Source organism: Cyrtonyx montezumae, unplaced genomic scaffold (assembly GCF_038088225.1).
Source record: "Cyrtonyx montezumae isolate F1298 unplaced genomic scaffold, pur_monq_1.0 scaffold_13, whole genome shotgun sequence".
In the NCBI taxonomy this organism is placed as follows: Eukaryota; Metazoa; Chordata; class Aves; order Galliformes; family Odontophoridae; genus Cyrtonyx; species Cyrtonyx montezumae.
In genome coordinates, this window is record NW_027071859.1 from 14330328 (window position 1) to 14350761 (window position 20434).

At 35.9% G+C, this 20434-nt stretch overlaps 1 protein-coding gene across 2 annotated transcripts in view; it reads right to left on the reverse strand.

The window, feature by feature from the left end:
* Nucleotides 1-20434, reverse strand: part of ASAP2 (ArfGAP with SH3 domain, ankyrin repeat and PH domain 2) — an 89589-nt gene that overhangs the window by 4269 nt on the left and 64886 nt on the right. Inside the window, exons 12-26 of one of the 2 annotated variants that reach the window (XM_065730717.1) lie at nt 19202-19289; nt 18131-18179; nt 17855-18021; nt 16407-16540; nt 15668-15762; nt 13883-14072; nt 13693-13778; nt 13390-13505; nt 12864-12931; nt 12008-12121; nt 8132-8387; nt 5537-5698; nt 4455-4623; nt 2688-2764; nt 1811-1914 (exon numbers count right to left, since the gene is read on the reverse strand). In XM_065730717.1, the coding sequence (XP_065586789.1) occupies nt 1811-1914; nt 2688-2764; nt 4455-4623; nt 5537-5698; nt 8132-8387; nt 12008-12121; nt 12864-12931; nt 13390-13505; nt 13693-13778; nt 13883-14072; nt 15668-15762; nt 16407-16540; nt 17855-18021; nt 18131-18179; nt 19202-19289 (1875 nt within the window). The remainder of the gene's footprint in view (nt 1-1810; nt 1915-2687; nt 2765-4454; nt 4624-5536; nt 5699-8131; nt 8388-12007; nt 12122-12863; nt 12932-13389; nt 13506-13692; nt 13779-13882; nt 14073-15667; nt 15763-16406; nt 16541-17854; nt 18022-18130; nt 18180-19201; nt 19290-20434) is intronic. The other variant, XM_065730718.1, reaches the window with a different exon arrangement.

Here is a 20434-nt window from a genome sequence, read left to right on the forward strand (position 1 = left end):
AAAATAGCTTTTGGGCAAATGCATTATATAGGAGATAAGCCACTGGCTGCACGCATATGAGTGAGTACACCTTTTTTTTTTTTCCTTTACTCAGAGTACTTCTGCAATCATTTCCTAAATCTGGGCTGGCTTCTGTACTCTCTGGCAGACACAGAGAAAAATACTGGGGTATAAGGCTAAAGGGAGTGATTTAGTCAAGTGCTTTAGCTAGACTGATCTAGGTAAAGCTCTTTAGCTGAGGGGGCCCTTCACTAAATCTCAGTTAAGATGCTTTAGCTAGATTGATTTAGCTAAAGCACCTTAACAAGCACACACCCTGAGTCAGGTTTCCCTTACTTATTTGTCTTATGACAGAAGAAAATTATCCAGCTGATTTTCTCAGTCACAAAGAATTCAGCCTACTGATGCCCTAGAGTTACTTGGAGTCAGACATGTTTCTCATTACATGCAACTAATAGTAATGAGTGAGTAGGGACAGACTGCTTCTAAGAACCAGCCAGGGTAGCCCTTTCACACATAAGTAAAGCATTCTGTCCTATAAAACAGACAAGGAGAGAACAAGATGCAGATCTACTATGACCTTATTTAATTTATACAGAAAGCCAGGTAGGGAGCTGGATCAGAACTGTCATATGTGTGGATGCATTCAGTGCTCACACCTGAATCCCATAATGCACAAAAGAAATTGGGACCAGGGTTCAACAGCTTTATAGAAACTGCAGTTCCCTCAGTGCATATAAGCAAAAGGGATAGCTACTCCATTTCTCACTAACCAGACCACTGTGGTCTAAACCATGAAAGTTATTTTGATGCAAGACAGACAGTAACTTGGTTAAACAAGAGAGGAAGAGGCAAGAAAACAGAAGAATTTACAATACCAACTAATGCAAGATGAACTCCAGATGTCTCTGGCTTTTTTCATTTTATCAGATGACAAAAGCTAATAGTTCAGGGAGCACAAAACAGATGTGCAATACTATGCATATGAATACACTGAAGTCTCTGTCCTGGAGAGTTACTATTGCAATGTATATGGTTAAAGAAAAATGAATGGATAGACAGAGAACTGAAGAAAGAAAGATACTTTATTATATCCCACTAATAACACAATCCTGGAGACAGAAACAACACATCTTCCACCTCTCAGCTTATTACTTACCCAATGAACCATGTTCCTACACAGAATCTAAAGTATAAAACAACCCAGGCCTCATCATGAAGAGCACCTCAAAAGCATGGGATCTCTATATTGTCATTTGTATATATTCAGCATGACAAAGAGTTGTAAAGATAACTAATTCATCAAAGATCCAATTTCTCTTCTTTTGAGCTTGGGTCTGACTAATCTAGTCTAAGTGTACTTAGGTAAACAATTACATCCACTTCTATTATAAAAGTAAGCAAAAAACCTCCCTTACCACTTAAATGAAGTTTAAGAATCAAGTTATAAATGACTTATAAATGACTCACTGTACACTTGTCAAGCTAATCTGCCCTCAGTAACCCATAAATCCTACAGATTGTGCAGGTCACATTCAGACACAAGCAAAGAATTCAAGCTTTGTCTTTCATTTGCCCTCCTTTTCTTGGTGTCCTTCTCAATTAAAAATCACATACCATCACTTAGAAAAAGCAGGAGAAGCAAGGTTTTCATAACTATCTACTAGAAGTCACACACTGAACAGAGGATATGGGATTTTTATTTTTCATGGCTCACACACTTTCTTTCTAACAGGACAGATTATTAATCTCAGCAGCGTGTTTGACAGTGTGTGACAGATTTAAGTCCAAACCCAGATTGTCTACTTACTATTTGGGATTTCCTTGGCATTGGTGCTGGTGGCTGGATCTGTGCCAAAGTATTTCCTGTAGAACCAGTCTGTGTTACTGGAATTTCACATACAGAAGAAGATTCTCCTGGTAAGTAAAACAAATTTTAGGCATGCTTAAAAAAATTAAAGAAGTAAAAACAATAATGCAAATTAAAACCAAATTTGTCACTCTCAATTGGAGGATACAAAGAATTTTATATACTATGTGTGTTTTGTTTTTAATGGTTCTTTCTAAGAAAAACTGAACGTAATTTTTCTCCTTACCAAAAAGGCTAATGTTTTTCAAATATGATTACTTGAGATCTTTAATGTTATTAGACATTTAATGTTATAGATACATTACAAGAGAAAAAAAGCCTACAAAACAGATGAGACCAGAACCAATTTTCTCATTTCCCCTCACATCCATTACAAACTGCACGCTTTTAGAACCTTTCTTGCCTAATCAAGGTCATCTTTATCAAGATGCTGTACCCTTCACAGGAAACCTCTAACAACAATGGCAGACGATGATTAGCAAATCCTCTCTATGTTGATATGTTAAAGGGAAATAAAAAAGAATCACAGTAACAAACAGAAAACATAGAGAGGAAAAGGAGATTGGGTAGGAGAAATTCCACTAAAATCATCACAGAATCCATGCAAGCTTTTGATATTTTATTGCAGTGTCCTAAAATAGTCGCTACAATGTTGCTCTGTTCATGCAGAAAAGCTTTAAGCACTGAGGCCTACACAATCAAGAAAATAAACAAGAATTCTGGTACTGACTGTTTAAATGCACAAAGTAAACAAAATAACTGCCCCCTTTACACTGTAAGTGATAACAGCTAATAGCAGCAAAATAAATCTCTAAACCATAATTACCAGTTTGTTGTAGAGCCCCAAGTCCTCTAGACTGCCCCTTGTTACTTAAGCCAGATGACTTCTCAGACCTATTCAAAAAAGTAAGAAATTCTTCCATTTAAGAAACAAACAACACCAACCACAATAATCCAAGCTATTTTTCAAATTATTAAGTTCCTGTGATATCATCAGTATGTTTTGGGGACTGGTATTTTAATTTTAAAATACTACTTCCACATCTTTGAGTAAGCTTGATGATCAGCTGCATGTCAGCCACAAACGTAAGGTGGAAGAATAATTTTAGGCTCCATTCCTTCAGTTTGTATAGAGCTGATTTTCTTCTCCTAAGTTCTGAAGTTCATACCATTGCTTTTCAATATTCTCTGGTGCAATTAATTAACAATTTGGTGCAATATTATTATATGTTGTCTGTACATGAAAGCAAACTTCAAGTTGCCTCTCCCTTTTACTTAGTATGTAATATACAATCAGAGGACTAGAAATAAAGGTCGAAGGTTGTTTATCTCTCCTCACAAAGCATCACCCACACATATTATCTCACACAGACATATATGCATCCATGTTCCTATATCTTACAACTATCTAGGTTTATACAGGCTATATTCTGCCAAATTTTCAGTGGTAGAGAAAAAAAATCCTATAAAATTTGGTAATATATTTCACTATGCTTTCTTTATGAAAGCTTTCCCTAGTGTCTAAATTATTCTTGCTACAATTGAAACCACATTATTATTTTTAGAGCCTCCCTGAAACATAAAAAGGACTGGCATCATCCAATACTTCCTATATATTTATATCTGAGCAATTTCTCTTTTTTAAAAGATGAGAGACTTTCATTTCTTCCAAACTCTTATCGTAAGAGGCCATAATTCCTAGAGTTCTCATTATCTTACTGACCTCTCCTGGTTTCAGCCTCAGTACTTTGTGTCTTTATTTTACTTAAATACCTAAAACTGAATAGAGTACTCCAGATGAAGGGTTACTGATGTTGAGACAAATGGAAGGATTAATTCCTAAATCTTGCAGGTTATAATCAAACAATACTCTTTCTCTTTGCCACTCCCACAGTAGCACGAGTCTTCTGACTTACTTCTATTTACAACTCGTTATGTCTTCACAGGTTCCTCCTCTAAAGGATTTCTGTTTAACCATACTTTGCTGCTCTGCATAGACTGTTTCTGTAGCTGATTGTTCCTCAGCACCAAGTGTTGCTTACTAAATAACAACCTTCCTCTACCTAGACTACTGCTACAATTTTTAAGGCTATTTTGAATATAATCCCATTCACCAGAACAGAGGCCCCTCCTAACTCTGTTTTTCCTGCAAATCTGAGTATTTTCTACTCCACATTTCTACTTCCACCATGAATGAAAATACTGAATGGAACTGAACATAGGACAAGCATGTGAACAACAAATGGTATAATCAGACATATATATTTTTATCTCTTCTTTGTTATAACAATACTAGAAACTGATCATTCTTTGTGGCTTCTTAATTCCAACAAGGGTAAGCATTCTGCAAATATTACGCAAGTCATCCGATATTAAATCACTAGTCTACCCTGTTTTTACTGTGGGAATCCTTGAAATGTGCTCCTTTACTATCTGTCCTCTATTCATTCACATGGTTTAGAACACATCATTGGCAAAAGTGTGTTTGGTTTTTAGAAGACTTCCATGTTACAAGCCACATTAATTGAAAAGTGAATAATAATTATGAAATATATGCATTAAATACTGAAATGGCATCATTTACCCAGGAATAGGTTTTCTTTGAGAAACTCTACTAGGAGGTTGTGGGGGTAGTGGTGGCGGGGTTGGCTTAGTTTGTGGAGGAGTTGGTTGCTGTTTAGGTTGCTGGTTCAAAGCTTCCATAATGCTGGCTGTCTTTGCCACAGGAGGCGGTGGTGCAGGTGAAAGCACATCTATAGAAAAAAGTTAGTGAAAAGGAATTAGACTTCTATGTACCATTTTGTCTCTTGGATTCTCATCCATACGTTTTCCTGTTACAGGATTTATCCCTATCAAACACTTTACTACTTGTAATGAACAACTTATATATAAAGCAATCCTTCCATTGGATGGAAGACCTCTCTGGAAAGAGGTTTATATTTAGTTTCACCTAATCGAAATCAGAAAGCTCAGAAATACTTCCATTCACCAAAACCTTAAAGTACAAAGAAAGAATTCTCATCTCTTAACAGAGTCATTCTGATCTAATATTTTCAAGAATATGACTATATTTAATTGAAGTGCTAATCCTGTTTACTCAGTCAAGACCTTCAGTTTGTGTTTTATGGAAAAGTAGCTGAGTGACTATCTGAGAAATTTTGTTTAGAGGACCTTCTTTTAAGATCCTGTTATAACAACATTGAGTCAAAGAAACTTCACCCTAGGTTTAGTAATTAATTAAAATTTCTATCGAATTCTCAAAACCACCACAACAGCAGTTTGCAATGCAGCAAAGCACCTCTTTGCATTCCTGTGTTCTGCAAGAATTGAGCGTAATGGTGGAGAGGTGGAAGCCAGGAGCCCCAGGCTTACACAAAACCTTTATCTTTACAAGTCACCCATGAGAAATGCATCATTAAAGCTATACATACAAGTGGAAAGCTCTTTAGCTCTAGTAATAAGGTACTATTTCCTGCTGACCCTGCAATACACCATACAGTCCTCACTGGAACGTCAGAGAAGACGGCTTGTACAAACTCACTGGATGGGAACGACAGGCCAAAGCTGCAGTCACCAAAAGAGGAAGCATGAGTTGTGAAAATGGAAAAATAAGCCAACTATGATTAGATACAGCAGAAGGGAAAACAGGGGAAAGTGGAAACATACTTGTAGATGTTACACGCAATGGCGGCACAGGGGGATGAATAGCTGGTGGATCAGATGAAGATCTCTGCCTGCTTATACTTTCCACTCCTAAAGAATTTGTCTTCCACATTGTATTAGATGAAGAAATTGTCTGAATACCACTGCCAAGAACTGAAGGCTGAACTAAAAAGAGAGGAAAATACTGTATTATTATTATTGCTCACCCTAAGCACAAAGCGTTAACACCGACACCTGTGCTTTTAGGAATAGTGCAGCTATACACTACATTCACCAAATCAGAGCTGCTGCCATCCTGCACAAATGCCAGAAATCAGAGTATGCTTTAAAAAATTACATACAAGTTTCATACTGGCTGAAGTCTCACTAACTCTTTACCCTAAAATTTGTCTCCAGTCATTACTTTAAAGAAGACCAACACTTGAAAAGCAGAAATTTCATAAGAAGAGGGAAGTCTTGCTACCCCTCTTTAATCCTTGGCTGATAATTGTAATCATCTCAGGTACACCAAACAGAAAGGATCTCACTCTTAGTATTAGCAGACTTTGCTGACTCAAACTGAAACATCAGTTTTGATTTGGAATTGACATAAAACTGAATGTGACCCAAACAGGAAGCTATAATAGCTTAGACATGAAACTAGAATTGGTTACACAGCACTGCTGTTTCAGAGCCTCCTAAACGATTCCTTCTAAAGTGCTGCCTCCCCATTCATAAAAAGCACACTACAGGTTTTCATCATAAGGGCAATATTTGGCACTTTTCATGCCATTTTTCCCTACTCAGAGCATAAGCATCATATTCAGAATAAATGAAACAGCGTAAGGCATGAATAAATACCAGGTTATAGGGAAAAGCATAAAAGGCTCAGAAGGTTTGAAGAACAGCTTAAAGCTAAGAGGATAAAGGAATAATAATAATACATTATAAGCGTAACAACAATATCAACTATTGACATGAAGCTAAGTCTGGTGATACCATCATAGCTTTTAACTGACAATATAAAATAATAGGCTAATGCACTGCTAAAGAACGTTGAGTTAATAGTCTCTCTGAGCCAGGCAGCATGCTTTCTTGGCATGAGTTGCACTACACTGGTGCCAACAAGTCTGGGGCTGGGAATGAAATTAAAATGACTGTATTTCAAGTGTCATTTAATCAAGAGCAAACAATGAGTAAAACCGTATGGTTTGCAATGGGTAAAATAGTATCGAAGGGTAAAAGAGTCTTTGTAACTATTCAATTATATTACTTATTTAGGGCTAGTATCTAACAGTTGAATGGTCAATACAAGCTCCTTCACAGCCAAAAGACAAGAGACTGGGTAAATTTTCTTATTTGATGGTGGAAGCATTCCTTCCCATCAAGTAAAAAACACATTCTGATATTAAGCTTAGACTTCATGCAAAAATGTCAGGTGAAAGCAAACCCACCTTGGTCAAGAGACATAGTTGTATGCACAGCTGAACTTCTTCCAGTCTCATGCTACTCTTTCAAAGTAGCACAGAATTGTGCTGTTCTATTGTTATCAGTCTTTTTCCCCACAAAACAATACATTTTAATTCACCTTTTATGCTGCAGCCACTCCTGTGACCAACAACTGAGTTTTCATATTACGCAAATGTTCTGTGCAGTGCTTTCCGAGGCAGACATAACACATGTAAGCCTAGAATGTCCTGCACCCCTAACATCCTCTTATGGAATTCGAATCTATTAGAGAAAGCATTTACACAGTCATTTTATGGAATTTAAATTTACATAAGTTTAGCACCCATGAGAGATTCTGGATTAATAAACAGCATTGATATTAATTAACTGTTAATTGCGCTGAAACAACTAAACACAACTGAATGTGAACTGAATAAAGACAACCTATACAAATTTATATGCACTTTGCCAGTATGATCCAAACAGACTGGACACGAACTAAGAATGAGGCTTACGTGTCAGCTTTAATGGCAGATTTTGCATCCCTTCTGAACTGGGATGAGCCCAGTACATTTCATGTGTACTGTTTTGCTGACCACCTACAGTCACATTTCCAGGCAACTAACATTTCTGCAATTTATCCAGTTTTCCATACCATGAACCTACACTTTGTTCCATTTTATTTTATCAATCTTGAAGCACTTACTTATTAACAGAAGACTCTGTAATGCTAAAATCTCTCACGTTTGGCATACACTCTCCTTTTCCCACGTACTCAAACCATTTTCTATAGCAGCCAAATACTATGAAAATTTCACCTTTAAATTTTCACTCTGACAACGGCACTTTCAAGTAACAGAAGTATGAAAAGATGGAATTTAAGCAAAAAGTACTTGCTAAACTTTACTGTAGCCCTCCTTTTAATAAATGTTTTATTAAGGTTACTTGGCATTGTTTTCTCACACACTATTGTGTACTTTCTTGCATGTATACTGACGATCACGGTCAGAATTGGTCGTGCACATTCACTTCAAGTATGCAAGGTGAAGTTATCGATAAACTGTTCCAATCCTTACCTGTGCAAAATATCTGTAAAAGAAATCTTGAAAATGAAAAAAAGAAAATTGGTCACAATCCCAGTCATCAACGTGTTTTCCCCAGTGTTAGTACCTTTGCCAATATTCCTTGGAGGTAGAGGAGGTGCACTACTCGTAACAGGTACTGCAGGCTGAATGGGAGGCGGACTGCCGCTGAGGATTGCTCCGTATGTTTCGTTCTGTAATATACTTGGCATAAATCCCCTTTGCTTATCCTTAGCAATGTTCGCTGCATCTCTCGCCAACGATGCTACATTAGGCTGAAGTTGGTTTGGTCCAAGCTGATAGAAACTGACGGGCCTGTCCTCTCTCCGATTAGGACTGGGTTGCTTTAATACAATAATAGAAGTCACCGTACTGACACTGCATTATTTCTACACAGTTAATAGCAGAAAGTTACTAATACCAAGACAATAAAAATGGCTTCTAAAATGCATTTTTATTGCTTCTAATACGTAATTTGGAATCTACTCCTCCCTCTTCAGGAGTGTGCAGGTTAATAAGAAAAATGTGAATTTTATTTCAAAAAGTTACTTTCCTTTTATTTTGTGGCATACTCCTAAATGATAATGCTGTATTCTGTACATACACACAGAACTATACTGCTATAGAAGGTAACAAAATACAGAAATTCAGAATAGATCAAGTTTTCCTGCATAAAAACACCATCTAATATTTTTCAAAAATAGACAAACAACCAAAGACTCAAAGCCTTAAGTTAGTTTAGCAGCATTAGATCCCAAACCAATGACATCCGTATCAAAAACAGGACAGAACTGCATCCAAGTATTCTACCTGTAGCTGGTCCTGTAGCTCAGACTTGACATGAACTCTTTTAAGCTCATTAATATCACAGCTAGGGAAATCAACTGGCAGTTGGGACAGAGTATTGCTCAACCTATGCACATTATTAAATGAGCTCTAATTAGCTGTCCTTGAGATCTGTAGCAAGTCATCTGTTTGCCACGCACACAACATTAGTTTTCCTGTTTCAACAGCAAGCATGACAATTATTGTTACCAAATCACTAAAATAGCTCAAGTTAAAAATTCATATGGCTACTGCAAGAGTGGGTTGCAACATTCCACAGTTCAGAGAGCATAATTAAACATGCCTTTAGAAACAGTGTTAGATAAACACTTAGCTGCTGTGTCTGCATCCAATTAAAATAACTATTTAGAGTAAAGGCATTTGAGCAGAATAGACTTTCACCAAGAGTATCACGAATAAATCATTTTTTTCTTCAAATACATTCATTCATTCTACTTTGGATAGATCATGTAATAACATGTAGGCCTTCAGACATATTACAGCACAACGTGATAGCTCATAATGATGTGCATGACACCCATCTGCACTAATCCCTGCCTTTACTTTGGCTTAGCAGCCTCGTTCCTGGCTGGCTGATTATCCTCATTCCCTGACCTCTCCACTGTCCTGGTTCTGATATTCATTTCAGCCCACAATTGCTTCTGCTTTCTAAACTGTGAGATTTATTTTTTGCTTTGCTGACTTAGCTTTCACTGTTACACCAAACTGAAACAGCTTGATAAAGGGTCAAATGTTTGCCAGAATGGAGGCAAACAATGAAGCTGGATCAGGCAGCTAGGTGTGGAACAGCAGGAGAAACCAGCTGGATTGTCATTGCTTTCTTTCAGATTAGGCTATCTTTTATACAAAAATCCTGGAGTAAAGGAACTGCCATTTTAGAAATTATCCCTTCTGACAAAGATGATCTAATTTCTTTAAAACAAAGAGAGACAAGTTTAACACACTAATATCTATAAACAGAACTCAGATAGTACATGTGATGCTAAGCAACAGTGGTATGCACCAGTGTGTTCAATGCATTCACAGACACCAGTCTGTGATTAATAGTCCTTAATCTCCTTTCAAAAGTCCCTGCAGTATAAGCCAACTAATAGTGAGCAGTGAAGAATCAGTTTCATTACTGGAGCCTCACTGTTGAGTAGCCGCTAACTTTTATTGGAGGTGGAACTCAGTGACTGGCAGAGGAACAGAAGGCAACTGGCAACAATAAAGGAAGAAAAAAAATGGATCAAAATTTCAAAAATAAATTTAGAGGGCTCAGAGTCCCAGAGAGGACATCTAGTTGTAAAACATTCAGGTTTTACAGCAGGAAAAAAAACCCCAAAACTGCAACAGAAAGTATTGAGCTACTTTAGCAAAAAGGTCATTATTATTGCTGTTATCATCTGGATGGTGACACAATATACAGGAATACATAATGTTTGGATATACTAGAAGGACTGGATTTAAGAGTCCACAAATTACAGATTCTTGCATACATACCAAAATTCTCAAGAAAAATCTTGAAAAAATTCCCAAAAAGTAACAATTGTTCTTTGAAAGGCTGGGCTTACGGTGGCTTTTTTGCTCTTCTGTGCTTACTCCAGTGAAAGTCAACTGTCAAGAGGAAATAGCTCTCTTGCACTAAGGGGACAAGACATGGGAGAAGAACCCTATGCTGGCAGTATCTTGCTAAAGGGAGATTTTCCACTAGAAGAAACCTGTTGATGTCAAAATTCATTTCCAAAATATTAAAGTATTCCAGAAATCTGATGGCCTAGTATTTTTAGACACAGTCTGTGAAAGGGGAAAAAAAAAAGAATCAATCTATGACTGACATTTTAATATTTCTGAAAACAAAGAAAAAAATCCAACATACAAATTCTGTTTTAATTGTTGGAAGAATTGGCAATTCACATCCTATCTGAGCTTGACAGACTTTGCAGGAGATATACTAGAGTATCAAAATTTGTAGAATGAAAAGAATTTCAATTTCATTACCCATAGGAGAAAGGATTCTTTTCTTAGCTACTTCCAAGAGAAAAGCAGTTGTGTTAACATCAAGAGATTAGCAAATACTGCTAATCTCTATTGTATTTGCTCCTGTGTATTTCTTGCACTTTATAAACAAAGCAAGAAAGTCACAAGCAAGTAGAATTCTGTGCACACACAAAAAACACATTTGTTCAATACTTCTACGTAATCGTAGAAATAAAGTACATTTCATAATACTGTGTTTTGGAGCCTAGCCACCATTTCAAATTACTTGGTAAGCCATTTTTCAGAGTTATTCAGGTGTAAAAACTTGGTAGCTTGCTCCCTGCCTGTATGTCTAGGTGCTTAAATACTTTTTAAGTTGATCCCCAAACTGGAAATATATGTATATATGTAAATGGAATAAAGTTCCTATGGCACTGGAATACTTTGTAATATGAATATTTGTAATGTGACCATCCTTGGAGATTTCCAAAAACCATCTGGTTATAATTCTGAGCAATAGCCTCTCGGTGACCCCACTTAAGCAGCAGGGTTGGACCAAAGTATCTCTAGAGGCCCTTCTCAGCCTCAGCAATCCTGTGTGATTCTGTGACCCAGTAGCAGCACCCTGATACCTGAACCTTGAAGTATGAAAATGGAGAACAAAAGTATTTTCACAGATTCTGAATTAAGACAGTCTTGCCATTACTGAAAATGCTTAATGTAATGCACAAGTTTAATGACACTGAAGACAAAATTCTAGCCATTACTGGAGCTGTTTCACAAAAAATGAGGAGTTACTGTAAAGTAACTTCTCTTTGTAATGGCATTTTTCCTAGCACTTATGTCTGCTTCACAATCAGAAGACCTAAATATTTCTAATACACTGTAAAAATTACAGCTATACTGAATATTTACTCCACTAAGAAGAAAACACAGCCAATAATTGGACTGCAATTAGCCATATGTAATTTTTTTTAGCATTTAAAATTGAACAGAATATCAGCAGTAATTTAAGAAACATTTGAGCTACTGCATTTTACTACACAATGTCATTCTGAAGTATCTTCATTCCTATAGTATGAAGTCTTACTGCGATCATTACGAACAGCCTACTAACATAGATATGCAGACAGAAAATCAATAGTGTACTGATACAAACCTGTAACTTTTCATCCACATCATCATCGCTTTCGTCAAGGTCTTCATGGAGCAATCGCCATTCATATTCTACGTGAACATGAGAATTAAATCTTCCAGACAGTGCTTGAGTTAGCTGAGGAAGAAAACACGACCGTTGACACCTATGGTATGCACAGAACTTACTTTCGAAGTACCATCATTCAAAACAAATAAAAAACACACACTGAAGGAACTCTGTTTTCCAAGTACAAACATCACCTTTGTTTTTAAAAAAAAATTCAGTAATTTGGAAAGCGGTCACACTGGGGGAAGGTCAAAGAATGAAACTCTGATCAAACACAGCACGAAGAAATCAATATCAACCAATCCTTTTCACTACAGGCCCGCTCTCCAATTTCTGACAAGAACACCACAGTCTATTTGCTTCAATTCAAAAGTTGCAGGATAAAGAAATTAGCAGCAATGGTAGATTTTTTGAAACAGACTCACTGACCAAGGCACCCTGACCCCATCCATCAATTTTCCTTGCTTACTAGACTTAGTGATGGTAGCAAACTTCATTTCTATGGCCTTCACCCTTAAAACATATTATACTGATTCAATTCCAACAGATTGATTGACAGAACTTTTGTGGATGTGACACCAATATCTCAATCACAATCATCCCCCGGCCCCACTAAGTTAAACATTTTCAAAAATCTAAGAAAAAAATAATTTTCTTCTTAAAAGCATATAAATTCATTGTTTTCCTGAGCAGAAAACTACTCTGTCTGGAAAACTGATGTTGAATATTCAATGGTTCAATGAATATTCAATTCAAAGCAGTTAAATATTCAGACATAATTCTACTTGTAAAGGAAAGATGCCATACTTACCAACTCTTCACAGTGAGAATGTTTTAAGCGCTTAGCTATATCAAGTGGTGTCTCTCCTGATTCATTAGCTGCATTATATCAAGAAAAGAAAGTTACGAGGATAGGAGTCATTATTACTGTCCGTTCTTAAAGACAAAGATATACCTGCAAGCACGTGGTGAAATATACCAACACAATTTAGAATTCATCTCTTTCCTTTGTGTGTAGGTCCAACACCAGCCCACTGAACATGATAAGCAGTAGCAAGTCAACGTGACACATACATGGAATGATGGCCATGAAAGGGTAGGATATAATTAGGAAATGTGTCAGTCAAAAATCTATGTGCTTAAGTAGATTTGTTAAAAACAAGTGTAATGTGGACGTCAATTCAAACTTGAAATAAACAACCAATATTGATTTTTTCAAACAACAATTACTATTCAAAGAACTGTTAAACAGTTGAGGAAAAAGAGCATGTATTCCACCCTCACTTTTCCTTATCTGCAGCAGTGACAAATATGAAATTGAAGCATTACCCTTTTACCTATTTCAATGGAAGCTTTCCCCCTCAGCAGCAATTTGAGGCACTCAACGTTGTCTGTCAGACAGCAGTAGTGCAGGGCTGTGCTACCTTTACAAGTCTGCTTGTCTAGATTGCCACTATTGGAGTATGAGAAAGAAGAGGAAATCTGATTGAAATCAGTCTCCTAAACCATATCAATAAGCCTTTATCATTACAAGATTTTAGAATAACAGAGTTACATCTGCAAATACCAAAATTCAGTTTAGGTATTACTTGACAGAAAAGCAGCATCAGTGACATTTTAATAGCTTTCAGTACACTCACCTGTTCTGCACTAAAAAATCAACTATGTGGAGGGACGTTCTATCAACTGATCTAACAGCGAGGTGAAGTGCTGTTTCATCTTGCTCCTACAAAAGAGAAAAGTCTCCATTAGAAAATAAAGTCCTCTTTAATTATGACAGCATACTGCACTTTTAAACATTCTTTTCCTAACAAAATTTGCCACACTTACATGTCCATTGGCCAGTGGAATTTTTTCTGTGAGATCCACACCATCAGCATACACTTGAACTAATCCAAGAATGTCTCTTGATTTGACAGCTTCACAAAGAGCATGCAACTTAGCTGCACTGTCAGCATGCTTTTTTCTTGCATATTTTCTCTCAATATACTTGGCAGTAATATAATCTTTTCTTGCATTCCTGAAATTGAATATAGTTTACTGTTATATTTTTTTTAGTTTGACCTTCCATGGATTCATGCAGATCATTTTAAATAAAATCTGAGAAAGTCTGCATTTCTCATTTTCCTGTCTGAATTCTGTTATAAAGTTGGCCACAACGTTACACAGTTTTACATAGGGAAGATGCTTCAAAGCTTCATAAACCTGTCTTGCCAGCAACAGTCTTTCAGGCTGATGCTTTCCTAACTTGTACTCCTACATGTGCTGGAAAGGAACGGAGGGCATGGGATACAAAAATCTGTCTTGTAACCCTGGTCAGACAATCCAAGCCTTGATCTATGTTCACAGCAGTGTCTGTGATCTGTATAGCAACTGCTCACCACAACCATAACAGAGAATGTAGTGAAATTTTTATTTTCACCTCCAAACCGAGGTGAAAACTACTATTTAGGATATTTGAATCAGAATATGAATTACCACTTACGCTGATAATACATAACAAACAAATGATGATTCTTATTCCCATCACAGCAAGACAAGACCGGGCATGACTCTAATAAGCACAGCTCCTTACCAGCTCCTGGGATGTGCATAGTACTGCACAGAAGGCATTATAGAAAGCCAAAATTTATCATCTACAATATTACAATAGTGGGCAAAAGGGAAAAAAATCCAGTGAATAACAGATTGAATCTATGGATAGCTTTTGCTCCTAAAGAAGAAAATGGTGTTCCTTCTCTATTTAAAAAAACCTATCTGCTTTCAGGTTCTTATTTCACAAAAAAAAAAGGACAAGTTTGACAGATGTATCCAATAAAATAACTTTCTAAAAAGTGTAACATTTTTTAAAGCATGCTATGCTACTGATCTAACATTCAGTAAGGTTATTAGCGATTTTAATTATTAATATGTTTTTTTAATTATTGATAAAAGTAGTCAAAATTATTTAAAAATTATTTAAATGTAGCATTTTACATTGGCTATGTCAGAATGGTGAAAGTTGGGATAAATCAAATCAGCTTTATCCAAAGATGACTCTTCCAGGTTTGTTTCTGCATTGTTTAGCAGCATTCCTATAGAGCCAAGTTGCCAGCTGTCTTTGCTGTGTCTCTGCCACCACAGTTCAGTGTTTTTGAGGAACTGAGTAATATGTTCTCTCTTTATTCCACACAATTATAGACTGAAGTCCTAGGCAGAGTCTCTACAAAACACGTGTTTAGTACCTATCAGGTAAAAGTGCTTACTTTATTCTCATTTCTATTTTTGTGTTTAAAAAGCACAAAATAAATAGTTTCTCTTTAAATTCGCATATTTGTGCCCTCGTGTTTCTTTAAAATTCCACAACAGGTAATCTCTGATTTGTTCCTGTCCCACAATTCACAACTCAGAGAGCTGGTAACAGAATTCTAACTATTATGGAAGTTACAATCAGATAAAATTTAGTAAGACAGATATGTAAAGCATCAAGAGAAAAACAAAAGCTTACTCCATGATTATAAGGTTAAGATATCAGACATCTTCCATGGTGTGCTGGCTCAAACTATAATGGGTAAAGTCATTAGCAATGACAAACAACAGGCCTGCCTTTTTTCCAGTAAGTAGCTCTTTACTTACATATCACTGCTTGGATTAGGTTTGACCATCTCATCAACTGGCAGACAGCATTCCATAATTTCATTAAAACCAGCATTCCCAATATTTTTTGCAAGCTGGTGAAAAAACAAAAAACAAAAACAAATATCCACAATTCACATAAGAAATATAGTGAGTTGCTGAGCACGCGTTTACTAGTGGGAGGACAAGGGAGAATGGAAGCTGGGACTTCTGTTTCTCATTCCTATTTCTGCTATTGTACCAGTGATCAAGAACCAATTATGGTAACTTATTGGACAACAGTTTTTAACTGGGATTTAACAGACAAACAAATGGAAAAAGTAGCCAATAGCAAAGACTTCTCTGTGTACCAAAGCCAAATATTATTCTTTCCTTTGATGATTAATTATTTAGCATCTTTACAATTTTAATGAGCGAAGTATTTGTAGGCTGCTTCAATTTTTAATCTCAGAGGCATATTTTATACGTCAAACAGCTGTTTAAAAAGCAACTAAGATTTAAGAGATGTGGAAAGAAAAAATATTAAGCTTTTATTAATTTGAATTCTAAGATGTAAAGTTTGCAGAGAGACAATGTATTCCAGGACATTCCCTTAATCTTGAGGAACAAAATATTCCTAAATTACACTAACAGAGATGATTTTAAAGATTGGAACAATATATAAAATACACTGAAAAAAATACACTTGTGTTGGAAGTACTTTTAGTATTAGCTAAGTCAATAAAAGCAATATAATTACCAAAAGTTCAGATGTTCCCAGCACATCTAATGTAAGTGATTGCATTCTGGAATAGTGAACACCAAGTTCTCTATGGATTCCTGAGCATTCAATGCATGTTAGAATTCCCAAATTTGTTGAAAGCCAGGTAGGATCTGAAACAAAAAGTACCCACAGGATTAGAATTATTTATAGGGATGACTTCATTCTAGAAAATATAATACACAGTAATGAAAGTCAGGAAAAAAATAAGATGGTTGTACATAAATTATCAGATACTATTATTTATACCTTTTCATTTTCTCTGTTGGGAAACATAAGCCAAGGTATTTTATGGGGCAAGAGGTGAAAATGCATTTTTACATGTCTGTGTTTGTAAAGAGAGCTGCTCAGATAGTCTAGTGTGTCATTTTCCATGTTGTTTTCAAGAATTACAATTCCTGAAACACCATTCTTCTACTACACACCAATATAATGGTGTCACATTCTATAACACGTCACTTCAGGTGCAAAAGAAACTAAAATAACAAAACCTAGAGTTTTTATCTTTATTTCAAGTAAATTTTAGACCATGTGAAGCAACAGTGATTAAATAGCATACATACAGCTCCACACTACAATGGGTTGCTGCTCAACTATTTAGAAGACAGTAAGACTCATCATTCATTACCCTTCCTTGTTCTTTTTCTCGCCAGTTTTTATTCCTGCTAAAACATCCTATTATTTTCCTGTTAAGGAAGTAATTTCTGGAGAATTAGGCTGCTTGAAATTAATTTGTTCGATAAAAGTGTAATAGTAGTATTTAGAGGCTTTTTTAAAGACTGCAGGATTGACACTTAGACTCACAATTCTACACAGTATCTATTGCTGGAAGTTATTGATTTATAAATTGCAGACTGGTTCAGAACTGATGTTTTCAGATAAAACACCAAATCAAAAAACCCAAGTCTTGCAGTGCCTCTCTAACATAAAATGAAATAGGAAACAGCAGGAATTTAAAAAGGTGAAAATCATAGATCAACAAAACTCCATGCTGCAAACCACAATCAGCAAGTGCATTCTCTTCCAAACAAATAGAGTCTTAAGGCTATCCCCAGGGTCACTCCCAAACAAAAAAAGGGGAAAAAATGGTGTTATTAGGAAACTGATTCAAGTATCTTACTGCTCTTCGGATTTGATCAAATCATAGTTAAGACATGGGCTAATAAGTAAATTCAACTGATTTGTATCAGCAGCAGATACAACTAACAAAACACATAGGATAAAAATTACCTTTCCAGCAACCCTTTCCCCCCACTCAGAATATGCATACAACAAATAAACCTTACCGAAGCAGCGCAATTAAATTATTAGCATATTCTAGTATGTGCATAATCTTTGTGAGACAAGCAGTAAAAGTGAAAGCATCAAATATCACTCTCAAGATACAAAGACATTTTACTGACTAGAAATATGCTTAACTGAATCACCTTGTGCTCCACAGTCACAACACACATCATTTCCAGTCATTCTTTGGACTTCGGATATAATTTCTTTTGTCAGCTCCTGGACAATATTATTTTCTCCTGTGTTATCATCTCCTTTGAATGCATTATTTAAAGCTTCCTCTTTGCTGTTTTGCAGAACAGATGTCCATCTAAAATTGTAGTAACATTTTGCTATTAAATGTTTCAGCACTTCCAAAGTTCAAGGTAATTTCTCAGTTGAACACCAATATCAGCAATAAAATTAGAGAAGTAACTCACATCTGGCATTCCTGTTCATCTTCTGCTTGGAAGTGGTATGTCCTGTCATCTGCATAATAAATATTTCACAAACTGATTACAAAACTGTTTTTGCAGAAAACTCTCAGAAAAACCCAACATTTATTGATTTTTGACTCTCTAGTCTCATCACTGGAGTGGCAAAAAGTCCATTTACCATGTTTCACTCATACTGGGTACAATTAGCTCATCTATGTTTACATATGAGGTTTTGTTCCTCTTTAAAAAGAAACCTCTCTTCAGTGCTGTGCTTTTCCTACACAAGCAGCTGGGGAATTTTTCCATATTCTAGATTTATCCTCAGTAATCATAAGTTTGGTTTTGCAGGGTGCAAGGAGAAGTGTGTCTGGAAAACACATGCCATATTTATCAATGTAAGTAAGAAAGATCTCTAGGTTCCAAATAATCAACAAAGGCAAACCAAACTTGTCAGACGAAAAGAGAATTCGAGATAACGATACAATCAAGATAATCCCCAAGCTTTTTCAATTAAATAAAGCAAAAAGTTCTATTTAGTACTACTTTCATAATTCTAAGCATTGTTATCAGACTATACTAATTAAATTAAAAAAATGCATGATACATTTTAAGTCTAAGAAAGAAATTATAACATAGTTTGGTGATGTGGTTGGCTTCACAATTAGAACAGTTGATGAAGTAAAACCAGTGACAGAAAGATATTCCACGAAAATTCCTAAGATTTAAAAAATTTCAAGAGTGGGGATGCATGAAAGGACATAAGAAGAGTAATGTCAAAGCAGAAGTATTGCTACTCTTTGTAAGGGGCACAAAATGATACAGAACAAAGAAATATGCAGAGCTCTAAAAACAAGCAGTTTTCCAAAGACACGGCTGCAGCTAATGTGCATCATGGTAGCATAATGGAGTGAAATGATAAACTGACCTAGGAAGGCCATTTTATAAGTCCCTTCCTTTATTTTAATTTATTTTAGTGTTCCTTAGCATTTTATTTTAGCACTAAACCATCTTCAGAAACAATGCAAAATCCTTCAGTGTTAACTGCAAGTAAAAAAGCCTGAACAACAAACCTACGTGATATGAGGTCAAAACATTTTTTCTCCTCTGGGTTTGTTTTCACTTGGCAGGTTAACAGATTGAGCTTTGCTGGAGGTCGGTTAGCCTATTTGAAGATAAAATAAGATACAAGTTTTAGTATATTGATACTGACTGAACCCTGAAGTCAAAAAACATAGGAAAACATCCAATTCGCCAGAAAGACTTGACGAATGACTGCTACTTCGAGTCTTAAGAAACCCAGGTTTTGAATTATGTTTTCTCCTGAATAATGGGTTTGTAAATCACATTTTCTTACATTTGGCCATTTAGTTCACTGATAACCAAATAAACAGTAGCATTCTGTAAGAGGGGACAGGCAAATATCGTTTTAATTATCCTTTGATAGTCCTTTGATCACCTAACCAGCATCACTTACCTCAAACCATCAGATATGACAAAGAGGTGGATTCATTTCACTTTAGTTTAAGCTTCTAACATTCAGACATTTAGTTTTAAAAAGTTAATTAATCTACATTTACAGTAACAGTGAAGAAATACTCTCAGCAGATGGTTCACTGCACCCAGCCCTCCACAATGAAGGAAACTAACAAGTCTGCACACAGAAGTCTTCCAACAAGCAAGTGCGAAACTAAGCTCAGATAGTTCATTACCAAAAAAATGTAGCTGAGCAGTATATAACACTTTGTAATGATATATACTTTCTAGTCAAGTTCCTCTCACATATTTCAGTTCCTTATGAATACAGAGTCACAATGTTTTATTTAAAACAAAATGAATAAGCAAATTTCCTTTTCAAAAAGTCTCATAAGGGCTACAAAGACTTTTCAGATAGGAACTTTGTATTCATCTCTTCTTTCCATTAACCTGCCAGTCCTCCAGATCTGCAGTGGGACCTAGGAAGGTATTTTTAACCTCGACTTAATGAATTAGGAATTAAGAAACTACTATTGTAAAGACAGAAGTACACATAAACACATTACCACACTTACTGTTGCATTCTAACCTTCTGAACGCATCAAGTGGCTAAAACAACATTTAATCATCTAAGAACAAGAATTATTATCAAATGAAGCTGAAAAATTGCATAATGTTATTAACTTGCAATCAATCACAAGAGACATAGATCTTCTTAATATCTTCCCAATTTATTGATGGAAACATTTCATTCAAAAATTAAGAACAATTCTGAAAAGTCCTTGAAACAATATGATAAAATGCTGTAGCTGGCCAAAAGAGGAAAACAACAGA